The 18,218-nt window shown below is 40.0% G+C and overlaps 1 protein-coding gene across 1 annotated transcript; it reads right to left on the bottom strand.

Annotated features, from left to right (window-relative positions):
- Positions 1 to 1,148: 1,148 nt before the first annotated feature.
- LOC117857561 (uncharacterized) lies at positions 1,149 to 12,810 on the bottom strand. Its single transcript, XM_034740289.2, has 11 exons — positions 12,234 to 12,810; positions 9,899 to 10,236; positions 8,430 to 8,504; positions 8,232 to 8,334; positions 7,242 to 7,330; positions 6,259 to 6,370; positions 5,865 to 5,918; positions 5,684 to 5,732; positions 4,558 to 4,658; positions 4,343 to 4,458; positions 1,149 to 1,737 (listed from the first exon to the last, which is right to left on the bottom strand). Exons 1-11 carry the CDS (start codon positions 12,654 to 12,656, stop codon positions 1,410 to 1,412), a joined length of 1,788 nt encoding a protein of 595 aa, XP_034596180.1. The 5' UTR covers positions 12,657 to 12,810; the 3' UTR covers positions 1,149 to 1,409.
- Between the last annotated feature and the right edge of the window lie 5,408 nt (positions 12,811 to 18,218).

The raw sequence follows: 18,218 nt of genomic DNA, 5'->3' as shown, positions 1-18,218 counted from the left end.
CTCAGACTCTCTCTTTTTGGACGCTTGCGTCTGGTGGCCGAACCACCGGTCCCCTAGCGCCGCGTCGCTCTCTGACGTGAACCGCCTGGCCCGGCCGCCCTTTCGACCAGCCCCAGCAGCCGCCAGCCAGCCGCTGAGCCGCAGCCGGCCGGTAAAATCCACTCTGCGGCCAGGCAACAGAGGAGCTACGGCTACCCCGTTTACTTTATACTGCATGCGTCTGTGAGACAACTGTGACTTGTGTGACCGGCGGTGAAGCGGTGACTTTGTGGTCCGGCCAACATCCCAATCCACAGCTTCGACTACTTCTGTGATGTGCTGACCACATATTGCGCTGTGTTTTTTTCTTCTATTTCTTTTCACATCGAGCAAGATGGCAAGAAACTAGTTGTTTTTCTTCTTTTAAAATATGGGGACAAAAGGATGCCTAGTTGATGTTTATATTGGAGGCATGGAGCACTAGATAGCCTCTGTGTTTTCTAACTCACCGGTGGCCCAGGATAGGATGATTTCAAGGGCATTCCTGACATGTCAGCAGCAGTAGATGTAGTATTTCCGTGATGCTTTTTAGTAGGGGGTGTTGGGTTTTTTGAGCTAAAGTTTAGTTCATGTTACATCGAATATTCGGAGGCTAATTAGGAGAACTAAATATAAGTTAATTATAAAACTAATTGCACATATAGAGGCTAAACGACAAGACGAATCTATTAAGCCTAATTAATCTATCATTAGCAAATGTTTACTGTAGCAACACATTATCAAATCATGGACTAATTAGACTTAATAGATTCATCTCGATATTTAGCCTCCACTTATGTAATGGGTTTTGTAAATAGTCTACGTTTAATACTTCTAATTAGTATCTAAATATTTGATGTGACGGGAGCTAAAGTTCACGGGGAGGAACCAAACACCCCTAACACGGGATTTTGCACAAAACTTGCCACTCGTACGAGTGCAAGTTCTCGACGAGATGAGGGGATGCGTGCAGTGTATTCTCCCTGTAATCCTTAAAACAGAATGAACCTAAATTTATCTCCAGAACCTCGGTTCTCGGATGCTACTGTGAGATGATACGATCTGGAGTATTCTTAATCTTATTTATAAAGAATACTGATAATTCTAGAAAAAACAATGTGATATATAGATTGCTTGTTAGTATGAGATATAGATTTTAGCATCTTTCAATAAAGATCAGCTATAATAATATAAGAGCTCCGTAAGTGTTGATATACAGTTCTAAAAAACTGATTTTCTCAACGGGAATTGCACGTGTCAACCATACATACCAAAAACCAACTTTTCCGCATGACTGCCCTTAACAACATGATCTGTCCTGGCACTTGTGTTTTACCTCTGGCATTTTTAGCAGCTCACGACAAGGACGCAAGTAACCTATCTGGCCATGCTCACAGGAAGTTCCTCTGCACCGCCCCAGATGCGAAACGGGAAGATAGTCCTTGTGACATGTTCTCCGGATCTAAGGCAACCTTTTGCCGCCCAGCAGAGAGATCATTCTCACGGTCCCATGGCTTCCAAGGGTGGTTTCCCTCCCATTCTTCTTTCTCGTGCTGCTTTTGCTTCTTTTTCTCCTTTTTGCTCTCTCGGTGTTTCTGCACAAGAGACACTGATCTTTTGGAGGTGTTGTATTTGTCTACGATTGAAGCATCTGGATTTTTGTTCTTTACATCATCTCCTTCTGCAATCGCCTTTGTTTTATTGTAGGCTTCTAAATAGCTGCATCAAACAGAGTAATCCATTAGCCCATGTGCATTAGTATTATTTAAAGATGCAATGAGAACGATAAGTACTAACTTCAACAAATGGAAATGTTAGCAATATAGTGCTGCTATTTTATGCTTTAATAGCAAAGCAAACAAAGGACTTTATAATAGTAGTTTCTAGTTACCATGTTTCCATGTGTGCCAGCCAAACAAAATATGATTTGCAAGATTCCTATGGTTTAATTAATTAGCTATGTAAAGCATATGCCAATTGTTCAAGGAAAAAAAGACAGTAGCCAATCAGCTAGTTTATATTAAGTTTGTGACATCCAAGTATCCCCTTACACTTTCGTCTTCATAAAAGCAAAAATACATTTTCTCATTAAAATTTCTGCACGTTGTTTTTTTCCTGGAATGACACAGGAGAGCTGCATGTCATTTCATTAAGGTAGAAAAAGAGTAAGAGTCCAGCAAAGACCCAACCTGAGTACAGAAAACACCCACACCCACACCCACACACACAACCAACTAGACGGCTACTGCAAACGCGTCAGAGACAAAAAAAAAAAAGACATGACCAAAACCCACCAGCAGAATCTAATCTGCCAGGGCCAACAAACCAGCCAGGAACTCCTGAAGATTAGAAGCTCCTGCCATACACCACAAACTACACTCATCCATCACTGTCCGAATCAGATTCTGAATATTAGGCCTTGCACATTCAAACACACAAGAGTATCTGTGCTTCCAGATCTCCCAGGTCACCAAAATTATCAGGGAGTTGAGACCTTTTCGCATATCTTTAGACACCGAACTGATAACCTTCCTCCACCAACTAGAGAAACGAGGATCAGAGATTGTGGGCGCCAGCACAGGAAGGCTCAAATGCTGGAAGATTAAGGCCCAAATTTGTCTAGAGAACACACAACCGACCAGTAGGTGCTGAATCGTTGGAAAGAGCGCCCATGTGCCTCATCTAGCCCCTCTTTTCTCTCCATTATTTCTTTGTCACATCATGCCGACATGGCACTATAATTAAGGAGAATTAAACTCCATTTCGAGTAGCCTTAGCCCTTAAAAGAATTACTAGTCTGCATACTGACACAATAACATGCGATAATTGTGTGTGAGATAATTGTCTATGCAAAACAATGTCCTGCATGATTGTGTAACGTGCATGCCTTTAACTAGTGTTAGCCTGCAGTGGAAAACTCTTCAGGTGGCGTTTGGATGCACATCAGGTTAGGGATAAGGATACAGAATGGGATATAAAGGGCTGGGTTAGGGATAAGGATACGTGTATACAATCCCTTTCCAATGTTTGTTTTACACTGGTTTAGGGACCGGGAAATAAATGTTGAATAGTCCAAATTTCCCTAAACCAGATCAGAAGAAAAAAAAAGGTATGCACACTTGAGCATGAGCATGCTTAAATCAATGTTCACTAGATGTGCATGATTTTGCCCGTGCTTCAAGGGATTGAAAGCAAAATCCAAGAATTGCCCATCATTCAACCTCCATTATTTACGGGCAAAAAAGAAACAGAGAAGGAAGAAGACAAGTTCTGAAGTTCACAAGCAAAGAAGATGAAAAGAATCTTGCAGCCGCACCATAAAAAAACAGGCCGACTTTATCTGTTATCTTCCTGATGGTCCTGCTCCTGCGCTACTCCAGAGCAGCCAACAGAAGCGCATGCACGGAGGTGCCATGCTAGGCAAGCAGCCGCTGCAGCACAGCATGACGGCACCATGTGCCACGAGCGACGCATCCAGGCCTTCCTCGGCAGCATCGTGTGGGGCGAGCAGCGGCCCCAGGTGGCGGTGCCTTGTGCCACAAGGTGTGTCCCCACCCACGGCAAGCAGCACCTCTAGCCCCTAATATGGTGACGGCTCGAGCCGTACGCGATGGTGGGGCGAGGTGCGGCTCCGGCAGCCTGCGCGGGATGCGAGGTGGAGCTCTGGCTTGCGGTGACGAGAGAGGCAAGCAGCTGCAGCCACAGCATCTCGCTTGCGTTGGCGTATTTCCCGTCGTAACCCAATGGTGGGAAAAGATGCCCACATTTCCCTTTCCCTATCCCTATCCCTTCTCATTTTCCATTCCTATAATCCGAACATGGGATTGAATTCTTCCCTCCCGTCATTTCCCATTCCCTCCACTCAAAGTTCAAATTTCCATCACTCTTACCTACAGGTTGTTCAGAAACTGCAACCATATCATCCAGCAAAGCCACTATTTTAGCCTCATGATTGCGTACAGCGATGTAAGCCCAAAACACACAAGTAAGCACCCAGTGCCCAGTTGCTGCATTCATTTGCCTGGTAGTTTGCATTTTTCATCATTTCTATGAGCAAACGTGATTGAGACAACTTCTAAATGGGTGTAAAAGCATTTCTCATTGATTTATTGTTTGCAGCACCCAGCCTTAGGAAATAAGTGGAATCTGAATACTTTGTATGGTGGCTCTACATGTAGGTTGCAACACATGAATCCAAATATGCTATATGGGCTTTTTGTCCAGTACTGTGCACATGATGCCAATTAATTCCACCACACTAGCAGGTACGAAAAATGTCAAACAAATGATCATAAACAAGAATAAATACTATAATAATACTGACCTTTGTTGTGCTTTTTGCGCTCTATCAAGAGGAGTATCAGTCCAGACACTTGTGTCTCCTCGTCCTTCTTTACCATTCATACTAAATGATTTAGTAGAATGCATAGGCACTCCTGCCTGTGAGAAGAAAAATATATTGTTTACATAAATGTAAGAGAACACAAAGTAAGCATATTTTGGTGAATGTTGAACAAGTAATTATTTTTTATCATTTACTTTTCTCTCAGGTGGCAGTGTGGTCATCCATTCATCTCTCTTAGGTGCCTGTGCCTCTTTTGGACCAGCTAGAAGTTCCTCATCACCCGCAAGTGATATACCTGCAAGCAAAAAGAGTAATATGTCATCACATCACATGTATCCCTGTTATTCAATATCTTTACAATTGCCAGCTGTGCCAAATTTGAACAAAACTAATTGATAAAATCAAACGTCTATAGGTCTAAGCATGCGCACAAACTTACAACACCTTATGGTGGGTAAAGTGCATTAGTGCACAAAGCTACAAGGCCTCAATCTGCAGGTATCAAGTGAAGGGATTACCAAGTAGCGCATCTAAAATTCACAGTACGGCAGTAAAACCATCAATGCATGCGCATAGGAGGGAGTATGAGAAATTTACTTCATCTTACAGTGAAGCTTATGGAGAAGGCAGAGGTCAATTCAACAATATTTGGTCCCCCCCCCCCACCCCCCACCCCCCAATTACTATTCGTTTTGGCTTCTCTAAGTACATAGGAAAAACTATGTATCTGGACATATTATATATCTAGGTACATAGTAAAAGCTATGTATCTATAAAACCCAAAACGAATAGTAATTTGGGACGGAGCCACGGAGGGAGTATGTATTTGAGATAAAAGTCATTTTTGTTATTATGATGGTTCACTCGATAATATGTGTGTTGTTTGCCTAAGTGACTACCCGAACAGGAATTCATAGCAAGCAGTTCGACCTTTGCCCTTCAGAGTCTAATGATTGATTGAAGTTTGGAAAGAAAAACATCAAGCTAATTCCCAAAAATTACAACTATTCACAACAACATAACAAGGAACTATATCATCCAGGGACCATGTCAAGAAAACTACACTAGTTTGGCTCCCAATAACAAGGAACTACAACTAAAAAATTGGTTGTGGGCTCACCTGTCGGATGGGTCCCACAACAATGGGGCCCAAAGTTGCAGTTTTGTGAAATGACCATTATATGTTGTATTTCCTTGTAAAAATGTCACATGTAGTAATAGTTTTACAAAATTAATATTTTTTGTTTGTTACATCGCTACAACACAAATTTGTCTAAATTAATTTTTCAGAATATAGTTCTAGAAATTACAATAACTTACCTTGTAATCGTCTCCATTCCGCAGCCTCACGCATTGCTTTAAGCTCAATCTAAGCAGTACAGGAATATGCGATAATCAGCATAAAATACTTATCTATTTAGCATCACTAATCATGCAACTAAGAGCAGTGGTGACAGATAGGTAATCTTGAGAAATGAATAAACATCCTACAGAAGTTTACCTCAAATTGTTCCATCTCCTCTTTCTTTTTTATCTTCTCATCTATTGCACCTCTCTGCAATGAAGAAAATACCAATAACTAAAATTTAAGCAAGGGGAGGGGAGTCTATTAATCAACAAATGTGACATGAATTATCCACTAAACACAAGTGGAAGCAAGCTTCATCACACAAAGATGAAAATTAAAAAAGTTAATCAAGTTGGAGCCTTCACATCAAATATTTTATATCTACTCATAATAATATCTTATTTAGTTACCACAGCATAATTGCATCATTTTCTCCATAAGATCAAAAAGTTATCTTCTAACTTAGCAAAATTCTGTAAGTGAAACTTTGACAGAATGATGAACCTAGCTTCAGTGTAGGAACGAGCAAACTTCCCAATTCATATACCTTATCCGGGTCTTGTAAGTCTTTGAATGCATTGTTCAATCTCACAAATGCCTCTTGTGCTGAAGGATGAGGACATTTGTCTGGGTGCACTAATAGAGACAACTTCCAATACCTACATTGTAAGATAGGAGGATTAATCACTTGAGCACAAAAAAGAAAACATAATTAATGTGGCATTATGTGATAAGTGTACAACATAGTTATAAGATTAAGCCAAAATTTTCATGGGCACGATAGTCAAAAGGTACTGCAACAAATTTTTGTTATCTGTGTCAACAATAATCCCTACAAACTACAGAATAAATAGTAAATGTATTACCAATCACAAACTATGTTACAACAATAAATTTATTGAGGCAATACGAAGAATAAATTAGATGAACGTGTTCACAGATATCACTGTTTCAAAACCAGCTGTTTAATCAGCAATTAGCACTATGCTCTATGCACCACCTGGGCCTAGCACCTAGAGATTTTTGACTAACTGATGGATATTGATGATAAAATGTTTCAGAAAACCTCGAAGCACAACAGATCTCGATAAGTATGTCTCAGGATAAAATTTTAATCTACATCAGATGAACACCTAGCCCAAACTATTATGAGGTCGAAACAGTACAGACGATAAATTAGAAGTGAAGCAACAGTTAATTAGAATGTTTGGTTCCAATTGTTTCCATATTGTTAGGTTGAACATAGTAGTTCATTTAGATCTTCAATAGTTCAATTTTTTTGAAATAGTGCTGAAAAGAATTAATACATTTAATATCTTATGTATCTCATATCTAGCAACATGCTTTAAAAATTTATCTTGCTCTGCAGTATGACTTCCAAATATGAGTGTCTAAAAAAAAGCCCTCTGCTACAAAATAAGTCCAGTTAACCATTTTATTATTATCTTTACAGTGAGATTTGATAGAACATTTTTATCATGGAAACATGCTAGTATCAACTGCAAAAATGAGGAGTATACAAGTCACCACCTTTTCTTCATGTTATCAGTCGACATCTTCCAATTTACCCCCAGAATATCATATGGCGAATTTGTATCAGCTGCCAATATTCGAGTAACCTTCAAACAAACATCCAAAATAAAGGTCAACAAATTGACTTGAGCACATTGAATTAAAACTAATTGCATTCATCATGTCATGCAGTTTGAAGTATAAGAAAAGGCTTCTAGAATAACCAAACGAAAAGTTTTCCACTCAACAACAGATGCCCAAAGACAAATAAGAATAATACGAAGTATTTCTTGACTGCTCATAAGCATCACAATCACTTCTCTGTATGGCCACTCTTACAGAAAGAAAAAATCGGATTCAGATAATAATATTATGTCCCGCGAAATGCTAATTTTAAACCGCAGACACAAACTAGAATAGTAGAAGATCACGTTCTAAACAATCAAAGGGGGTGCTTGGATGAGGGGAAATTTTGTTGGATCCTAATCCCAACTATTCAAAGTTTCAAACAGGCCCTAAAAGTTATTTAGCATGTTGATCAGATTTATACAAGCAAACTGAGTAACATGTATTGCTGCATGGTTTGTGCCAAGTATTAAATATTAAAAATATATAAGGTATTACCCAGAATAACACATTAACTCCATAAGCAGATGAATATTGCTGATTGCAAGGTAAATAAACAAAGCAAATAGCAAGAATTGTTGAGGGAAGCAATTTCAATTATTCTGTTGTTAGCATGAAATCAGAAAGGATTAGCCAAGACAGTATACTTAATGACAGACAGGGGTGTACAGAACTGATGCGAAATTACAAATAAGAAAGATAACTTGAAATATATGCAGAGGAAAAGCATTCAACAAGATGCAGGAAGTGATCTAGACCCGATTTTGAAAACTTTGAATTGACTCCAAACAGTAGATGAACTTCAGAATAACATACATATTTGGTACTGAATTGCTCCAAAATTATCAAGAGTAAACAAACATATCATGACTGACAATGTACCTCTTCAAATCGCTCAGCTTCATTTGCAGATGCAGCTTCAGCAACTACAGCAGGTGGTGGGGGCCCTATGAGCAAATCATCATCAGCTTCCAGTTCAGCATCCCTAGAGAAGCAACATTAAAGATGTACTCAATGAGAAATCATGAGTTGACACATGACTCTGCTAAAAATATCAGGCTGCAAAGAACAAATCATTACCGGCACCTAAGAGCCTCTGTCATTTCAGCTGCTGCTGCCAGTAATTCACGAGATGGCATTGCAGGGCCAATTATCCTGCGCACACCAAAACATTATATTGGGCAATAAGTTGTGTGGTAACATACCAAAAAGAATCTTATTGTGCAGGCCTGTAGGGTAACAACTTGAGAAGGAAATAATAACATTCCACCACATTAGGTACCATAATGACAAATATACTAATAAAAAAGATTAACTTAGAATTATTATGGCAAGAGAAAAGACAACGGTCGCAGGCATCTTGAGAACAGCATGCAGAGAAGAACTGATAGCCACCACACAGCAACATACTATACCTATAAGGGCATGAACCCTGCAATGCCCTTTGTTCTGACATTACTGATACTTATAATCATTGTCATCTCAATAGTATGGACATGAGACATCATTCTGGCACTAAAATGAAATATGAAAAATCAAGCTACTACGGAGTGTCTGTCACTGTTGCTTCCAGAAATGCCACAACAACAATTATAGACAAGGATTAAAGAGGATTAAAGGCTGATAAATTTATCATATACCCCTCCGTCCCAGAATATATCTATGTTTAGGTTTATCCCAAGTTAAACATTTTTAACTCCAACTATAAATAGCAAAATAATCATAAAAATTGATAACGCAAAAATGATGTTAGAATTGGAGAGCATTAAGTATAAATATGATACATAGCCCTTTCCCAAAAAAAGAGTAGGGGGATGTCCTGAATAGAAGACGCGGGAATAGAGAGATTTTTTTTTCTTCCGTTTGTTACTGTTTTTATAAGCAAAGGACGTAAGAATATACCATAAAATTAGGATAGATAAATATTAATTGGATACCTACCTTACCCATGTTTATTTTTGACCTAAACGCTAATGCCTCGCTTTCTATCTTTCTATGAAAGAGTGAGGAGGCCCTCTCCACAACCCCAAAATTGATTTTTGATCAGCCTATTCAATCTAATTCTCGACAGAATCAGATTCATCATAAAACCAACTATCATAATATGTAACTTTTCTTATTTATAATATTTTTTTGAGATACTTTTGGTTGAAGTTAAGAATAAACCTAAACGATGATATATTCTAGGACAGAGGGAGTATCTATCTATCTGAAACAAAAGGGGCTGGCAACCATAAATGACTTTGAACTAAAGGATGCTCTTGCTATTTGCTATTAAACTAATAATGTTTGAACACCAGCATATGCGAGCTGTGGGATAACCTGCCATTATAGTCAAGCAGACATTAACATTCAGTTCTTGAAACACACATACACCGTTGTTAGCCTAAAGTAAATGAATGAAGGACACATCCACTGCAACTGTTTAACCAACCAATATGTCAACTTAACTATATAGAAAAAAATACTTCTACCATATTAACAGGTATGTAGTGAAAATTGTACGGAAATATTTTGCAGAAGGAAAACCTGTGACACCCAAGTGTTACCTTCTTTTAGGAGGTTCCTCCACTCCAACAATTTTCGGCCCTTCAGAAGTAGTATCATCTTTATCTTTAGTTTGCACGTCAAAGTTAGACGGCGGTAATTCTTCTCTAATAGGTGATACTGACTTTCCATTTTCGTTGTCTGCAAGTTTAGAACTTGCTAACAGTAATGGTCCAACAATATCGAGTGTAGGAACATGTTTTGGAGGCAGCAGGTAAGCCCCACTTGCACTTTCTTTCAGTCTCAGAGATCTGAAAAGTTTCTTCAAGCGCTTCACCAATGGCTTGTCAGAGATTCCAGAAATATCAATGCCTTCACCACTGTCTATCATTTGGAGAAGCTGAAAGTTTAACAAATGTCATGCGCAATCTTAAGGACATAAAACATAAAGTTACACTCAAAAGTGCATGTGGAATAAAAACACAAGTTGAATACATTCAGACCAAAAAAAGGTATATTACTGCACAACACACTGCAGATCAGCATTCTATTTTCAAAGTAATATTAAAAAAAATTGAACAGAGTTAAGTCGCTTTATTATTTATGTTATATTGGATGTTCAAAACCCAATACTTTTGCACAAATGCAACCACCACAGAAAATAATATTATGGCTCAAATAATGGTATCATAACCTATTTTATACAGATCTTATATATCATTGCTATTATGTAACTTAAATATTTTTTCCACCAGTTACATGATTGAACTTTCAAAGATGTAATTCGATGGAAGATAAAATATGCACAACATAAACTCGAAACTTGGACATGCAAATTTATCACAAGACAAAGATAACCCTGCAAACCACAGTTATTGATTTTCAGCATGATAACTGCTGATAGAACTGGACACAATTCAAATAACTCTGACAGTGAAAGTTAGCTATCATCATGTTGATTATTGCTTTTCCCTCACTTTGTGCTAGTTCGATTCAGAGTGTTCAGAGTGGATAGTTTAATAGGGAGAGCTTTTATTACTTTACTACTGTAAAAGAGTCAACTAATGATGGTGGTGGTGGCGGTGGTTCTGTGACCTCATCTCTCTCCTTTCCATCTCCCTTCCAAACATCTTTAATCGAACCAATCAACCAAAACACAAATGCATCTCCAACAAATAGATTAACTTCTCCTAATTTGTCATTATCTTACCAATGCAATTCACTAAGTGACCATTTTAGCTATACATTGTTTAGCTTTCCGAGTTTCCACTACAGAATAAGATAGCAAGAGACAATTATCACATCACTATGAAGCCCATTCTCCTTGTCACTGGAGATGGAGCCAATTTGTCTGTGAACAGTCTGGTGGTGCAATGCGTGTTGCAGTGAGAGGGGAATGGCAATGGAAGCTCAATGTACCAGGCCAGTATGCCATTGTTATGCGTAACACTGTGGGTTCAATCAACTAGTCATTAGAAAGTATACACCCACAATTTAACTGACCTAGAGTGACCAACGTGATCATAAGTGCTTCACATCATTGTTGCAAAATAGCACTTAAACACGACAACCATTCTGTGCAGGATTAGTTAGTACCCATAACTACTAGTTTACTACCAGCATTTGAAATGCAAGAAAAAAACTGAAGATGATTGCCTGACATAAATCAAGAAGCTTAGAAAACAAGAAATTGCAGACAAGTTTTAATTGCTGTTCTTTTTCTCTTGCTACAGTATCATGTGGGAACGCTGTTTGTAGACACAGTGTGCACATGAACATCATGTGTGTCCAGCCTCCAGCAGGTCAAAAGCAGCCTATGAACACTGTGATTTTGTGGAAGCTGTTGTTAATATAGTTAGCTAGACAGTACTAGTTATAGTTGGGTACATACGAATAAAGAGTGCCCCGTGTTGTGAACTAAAACTCGATCATGTGCTCTTCGTGAGTTAGACGCAGAGAGTGTGAGTTCTGTTCACTGCTCGCTTGTGCATTCAAGAGTGCGTGAGTTAGTGAGTTTCTTTAGTGCCAGGTGCAACTTGTGTGCATGTTTAGTGGTGAGATTGAGAGGTAATATTTCCAATAGAAATCAATTCAGACTCATATTCCTAGCATCACCCTAGAGTGAAATGTCCATTTCTCCTTCACCTGATTCCTACTGCAGGTCTTCACACATAACTCCCCCCCTCCCCTCCCTAAGTGGCGCATAATCACAAATCATCCTCTCACAGGTAGCATTGTAGGTTATCTATGGCAGAGGAGCCCATTGTGATTTTTTTCCCCTTGCACTTTAATTGTTAAGGTCTAGCCTCCGATGGTTGCTCATCTATCCTACAATGGAAACAGTCTCTACAGAATTTTATATTTGAAAAACAGAGAGAAAAAGATAAGAAACCCTACCTGACGGAGCTCTCCGGCGACGGCGGGAAATTCGCCGAGGATATCCCGGACGATCTCCCGCGCCTCCTCCGCGGCCGCCGCCCTATCCTCCTCCTCCTCGGACCCAGAGCCGGACGACCCAACATCATCGCCCCCGCGCCGCCTGCGCTCCTCGTCCCGCCGCCTCTGACGCCGCCGCCGGCGGTCCTCGTCGCGGGAGCTCCGCGACCGGCCGCTGCTCTTGCGGCTGTGGCGGTGGCGGTGCGACGAGGAGGAGGACCTCTTCCGCTTGCTGCTGCGGCTGCGGCTGCGCTCGGGGCTGCTGCTCGGGGAGGAGGCAGAGGAAGGGGAATCGGAGGAGTCGGAGTCCGAGGAGGGGGAGGCGTCGCGGGATCTCTTGCGGCTGCGGCTGCGGCGCTTGCTCTCCTTCCCGTCTCTTCCCATCTCTTTTCCTCTTCTCGTTCCCCTCTCGGACAGGATGCTGGGATTCCGGGAGGCAAGGTCGACGACGAGTTTGAGGAGCCCGCCGGTGAGCCGGCGAGGCGGCGACGCTGTGGTCTGGTGACTTGTGTATGTGGTCGTGTGGGAAAGAGATGGCAGGGGCGATCTACACCGTTAGATTATTGCCTGGTTTGTTGGTTCTATTTGCTTATTTTTAAGCAAGTGTCACATCAATGTTTAGATACTAATTAGGAGTATTAAACGTAGACTATTTACAAAATCCATTACATAAGTGGAGGCTAAACGGCGAGACGAATCTATTAAGCCTAATTAGTCCATGATTTGACAATGTGTTGCTACAATAAACATTTGCTAATGATGGATTAATTAGGCTTAATAGGTTCGTCTCGCTGTTTAGCCTCCACTTATGTAATGGATTTTGTAAATAGCCTACGTTTAATACTCCTAATTAGTATCTAAACATTGATGTGACACTTGCTTAAAAATAAGCAAAGGAACCAAACGCCCCCGAAGGCAACGGTGAGTGAGATTTATATCACCGACCTTTCCTTCTTTGGTAACATAAGAAAGCAAAAAAAGATTATAAAAAAAGATTTGGCAACTACTTCCTCGGTCTCAAATTGTAGATTGTTTTAGTTTTTCTAGATGCATAATTTTTTGTCATGCACTTAGACATAATGCACGTCTAGAAGCTGAAACGACGTACAATACGAAACAGAGGTAGTATTTCTAATTAATGGAGTGAATATTTTCAGTTAAATAAATCAAAATCTCAATAGCTCCCTTTGAAGCTATATTTGATTACGAGTCAAAGCAAAGCAAAGGTTAATAAAGAACCCACCATAGAAATGGAAAAGGCAACTTGTTAGAGTCTCGATTTGGGCATCATGCTTTCGAAAGTGTAAACCGTGACTATTAAAATCACTCGAGTACAGTGGTACGATCATTGGCTTATTAGTCGTATGTATTCGCATGATGTGAAGTAGGTCAATAGTATATATTCTATTGTGGTCACTTTGAGAAGTCACTTTGGAGATCTAATTGTTACGGAGTTTAACCAGCTAAGTTTGGTGGTTCTCGCTAATTTTACCACATAGCTTAAGCTCAGCCCCCGCCGGTGAAAACTCCCACAGCTCGAGCTCGTAGCCCGGTGATGAAGCTCACCTCCATCTCGCCACGAGCGGCTCGACCTTGTCTCGCAGGCTAAGCTCTCCTGCATCTCGCCATTGCTGAGCGGCTTGATCTCTTCCTGCCAGCGAAACTCCCTGCACCAGAGTTGCTCGACCTCGTCTTGCATGTAAACCTCATCCATATCTCACCTCTGCCGAAGCAGAGCAAGGTTGTGGAGATCGTGGAGCTCACTGCATACACTCCGTCCCCAAATCAATTCCTGCAGGCTGCAGCTCAACCTCCTATTGCCGCCTCTCAACCATTGTTCGTGGATGAGGAAAAATGAGGAAGAAAACTATAGAAGATGGAAAACGGAAGGGCGGACCATGAATGGGCTATTGTATTAATGGCCATCTACCATCACTTACTAGTAGATACAATATTTTGTTAAAAGTATAGATTTTTTTTAAAAAAAACACTTATTTTGGTCATGCTGGACGCCACATCATGCGAATACGTATGATTAGTGCGTCAATAACGATATTAATGTAGTCATGTGAATTTAGTAGCCGCGTTTTATGTCTTTTAAAGTACGGTGGACAAATTGAAACTTTCTAGCAAACATAATACCATTTATGCATTTTACTTGAATCGAAATCATCTTTGCATAATCGATTGCACAAGCCGAATGAACTATAAACGTTACCGGACAGCCGTACTGCCTCCTCTCCTTATGTCTGACTTAACATTTTTCGTTTAGCAAAGATAAAAAAGTTTTGGGTAATTGATGGGGATAGAAATACTAAATTTTTCCAGCAAGCTATTCTCAAGAGAGCAAGAAGAAACAGAATTCTATTTCTTACTGATGAGCAGGGGAACCCTTTAACAACACAGGATCAGATTGTTGCTTGTTTTAGGAACTACTTCACAAATTTGTTCTCAAGTCAAACTGATCACCATCACACTCACTTTTTCTCTCAGCAAAATAGAACAGAAGAAAATCTATTGAATGACTTCACAGCAACCATTCCAGATAAATCTGAGTTATGGACAATCATAAAGAACATGAAGAAGGATGCTGCCCCAGGACCAGATGGTTTTAACGTTGCCTTCTATAGAGCTGCTTGTGAGATGACGTGGCCAACCTGGTTCACAATTTCTACTGCACAGGTCAGTTGCCTCCTGAGCTCAACAAGACTTTCATAGTGCTAATTCCTAAAATGAATGCTCCTGTGATTCCCCAAGATTTCAGACCTATTAGTCTTTGTAATGTCATTTATAAGATCATAGCTAAAAGCTTAGCTGATAGGATTAAGCCTTTTCTTCCTGATAGAGTGCATTTATCTCAGTCTACTTTTATTCCTGGTAGACATATTTCTTCTAATATTATTATTGCCCAGAAAATCACACACTCTTTTGCTCTTTATTCTTGGAAACATAAAGGCCTCCTTAAACTTGACTTAGCTAAAGCTTTTGATAGAGTGGAATGGAATTTCATTTCAGATGCTATGCTTAGGGTTGGGCTTCCAGTGCAGATTGTTAATCTTACTAAGGCTTGTATTTCCACTCCTGAATTTTCTGTTATTATTAATGGCCAACCTTCTGATTATTTTTATTCACAAAGAGGATTAGAAAAGGTTGTCCTTTATCTCCCTACCTTCTTGTTTTGGCAATCAATGAGCTTTCTTTCAGCCTGCAAACTGCTTTGCTACATAACCATCTCTCAGGAATTTCCCTTGGTCAGAACTGTCCACCCATTCATTCTCTTCTTTTTGCTAATGATCTTCTTATTTATGGTACGACCACTACTGCTGAAGCTGCACAAATTAAGCTTATTCTTGATAATTTTTGCCATGCCTCTGGTCAGACTCCTAGGGCAAAATCCTCCATTCTCTTTAGTAAACATGTGGATATCTACACTAAATAAGAGATCATAAATCTTTTCCATGTTCCTTTGATGAACTCCCAAACCACTCATCTTTTTCTTACAAAGACAGAACCAAGGCATACAGTTTCACTCTAAGAGCAACTCCAAGAGTATCCTAAAAAAATCTTCCCCAAAACTATGTATTAGGGGTTTTCCAAAAAAAAATTTCCCCCAAAAACATATCAGTCCACAGCAGATCGCTAATAAATAGCCCCCAATATTTCAAACACGGGCCACGTCATCGTATTGGGCCCATCGGAAGGGACGCGCAGGCGTACGGGAATCAGGATTGGGGGAGGAACACCAACGCTAAAATATACGTGATGGTAGGCTGTTTTTTAGCGTCGCTAAAAAATTGGGAAAAGTTTAGGTGGATTGTTGGAGTTCATTTTTTCTCTCTTTTTTCCTAAAAAGGGTATTGGGGGTAAGATTAGCAGCCTCTTGGAGTTGCTCTAAACAAGTTCAGGGCAAAGCTTACTGGTATTAAGGCAAATAGGCTAAATCATGCAGGTAGAATTACTCATTAATTCTGTTTTGGCTTCCATTCCTACATACTACATGCAGAATATCTTGTTCTCTAAAGCTTGTACAGAGAAGATCAATTCCATCCTTAGACGCTTCTGGTGGCAAGGAGTCCAAGAAGAAGATTCTGCGAAGCCTTTCTATTTTAGGTCTTGGGATGACATCTGCCAACCAAAATCAGCTAGGGGTCTTGGTATAAGAAAAATTCACATTGTTAACAAGAGCTTGGTTCTCCACTCTGCATGGTTAATTGCTACTAATAAGGATCCTTTTTCTGACTTCTGTTCTAAAGGCAAAATATTTTCCAAATAGTAGTTTTTGGCACTAGATCTGCCTTTTGGTCTTCTATCATGCAGGTAAAATATCATCTTCATCAGCAGAGTGTGCTACAGATTCATAAAGGTAATTCTAATATTTGGACTGATCCTTGGTGTGATAATTGGGAAGAAATTCATAACCACTTGAGAGATCCTCATATTAACAAACATCTTCCTAATTTGGTTTCTGAATTATGGAATGAACATCAGTCCACTTTCAATGAAAATCTGGTTAACTCCACTTTTAGTCAACCTTTTGCTCAAGATGTTCTTCATGTTCCTAAAGTCTCTTCTAATTCTGTTGATCAACTTTGTTGGAAGCATTCTTCCAAAGGTACTTGCTCCACCAAACATGCCTATAAGTTCCTTGCTTCTCAGGCTCCTCATTCTTTGCCTAGTCAGGGTCCTAGAGCTATCTCTGCTGCAGCTCTTTCTATTCTTAATCGAGTCTGGAAGCATAAAACTATTCCTCCTCGCATCAAGGCTTTTTCTTGGAGGGTTATTAGATGCTCCATAGCTACTGGTCATCGAGCTGCTACTTTCAGTACTAGAATAGATAACACCTGCAAACTTTGCGGGGCTGATGAAACTGATTTCCATTTGTTTTTTGAATGTAATTTTGCTAGAGCAGTTTGGTTTACTGCACCCATCCCCTTGAGAACTGACATTTTGTTGCAGGAACTAGATGGCCTTCAAAGTACTTCGTAAGCAATTTTATCAAACAATCTTTCTAATGATATTTTGCAGGAAGTGTTTACTAGGCTCTGGTATCTTTGGAAAGCAAGGAATGATTTTAGATTCAACAAGGGGTCTGTGAATAGGCTTAATCATGAAGTACATGCAGACATTGCTACTTCTATCTTGTTTGATATTCATGCAGGTTTAACTGCAAATTTGGCAACAAGGACCTCTACTACAACTAATTCCATTCATCAATCCTTTCCTTTTATCATACCATCTATTGATCTCATGCAGCACTCACAAAATAGCCAACATTGGCAGCCTTTTGTTTTTGCTTATGCAGATGCAGCTCTACAACCTGATGGCCAAGGAACAGGTTACAGAACATCAGGCCTCGGTGTGCTGATTGATCTCAGATCCACCATATTCTCTTGTTGTCTGCAGGTACTGGGAACAGTGAGAGCATAATCGGTGGCCATGGCTGAGCTGGCGACTCTCCTTTTGGCGGCAAAGTATCTTTCTGTGTTGCAGGTGTATTCTGGTGGGATTGGCTCTGATTGCCTCATGGCGGTTACATACCTTCAGAGTGATGTTCTCAGTTCTCCATGGAAGCTTAAGCCATGGGTTTCTCAATTCCAGGAACTTATTTCACCTAATGCTTTCGAAGTTGTCAAGATCTCTAGAATTCAAAATCATGCAGCTCACCTTCTTGCTGTTAAAGCGAGAAGTTTGGGTTCTCAGAGGGTTCCTACTTCAGTGTGTACAAAGTCTGAACATGGCCATCCTTGTGCTGTTCTTTCAGCACTGCTATCTGTACAATGGGGTCTTCTGAGCCTAAACCATGTACATTGCTTTTAATTCTGAATGAAGTCCTTTATAAAAAAAAATCGTTTTAATCAGTGCTCCGTTTTCCTTCGATTTGCATTAGTTCCCCCTAAAATTGGGTCCAAATTTGTTGGATTTTGTACCACAATTCTCTCGGATTGA

The sequence above is a fragment of the Setaria viridis genome, chromosome 5, assembly GCF_005286985.2.
Source record: "Setaria viridis chromosome 5, Setaria_viridis_v4.0, whole genome shotgun sequence".
Taxonomy (NCBI): domain Eukaryota; kingdom Viridiplantae; phylum Streptophyta; class Magnoliopsida; order Poales; family Poaceae; genus Setaria; species Setaria viridis.
The sequence above is the reverse complement of the archived record's forward strand: the minus strand, read 5'-3'. Positions and strand labels throughout refer to the sequence as shown.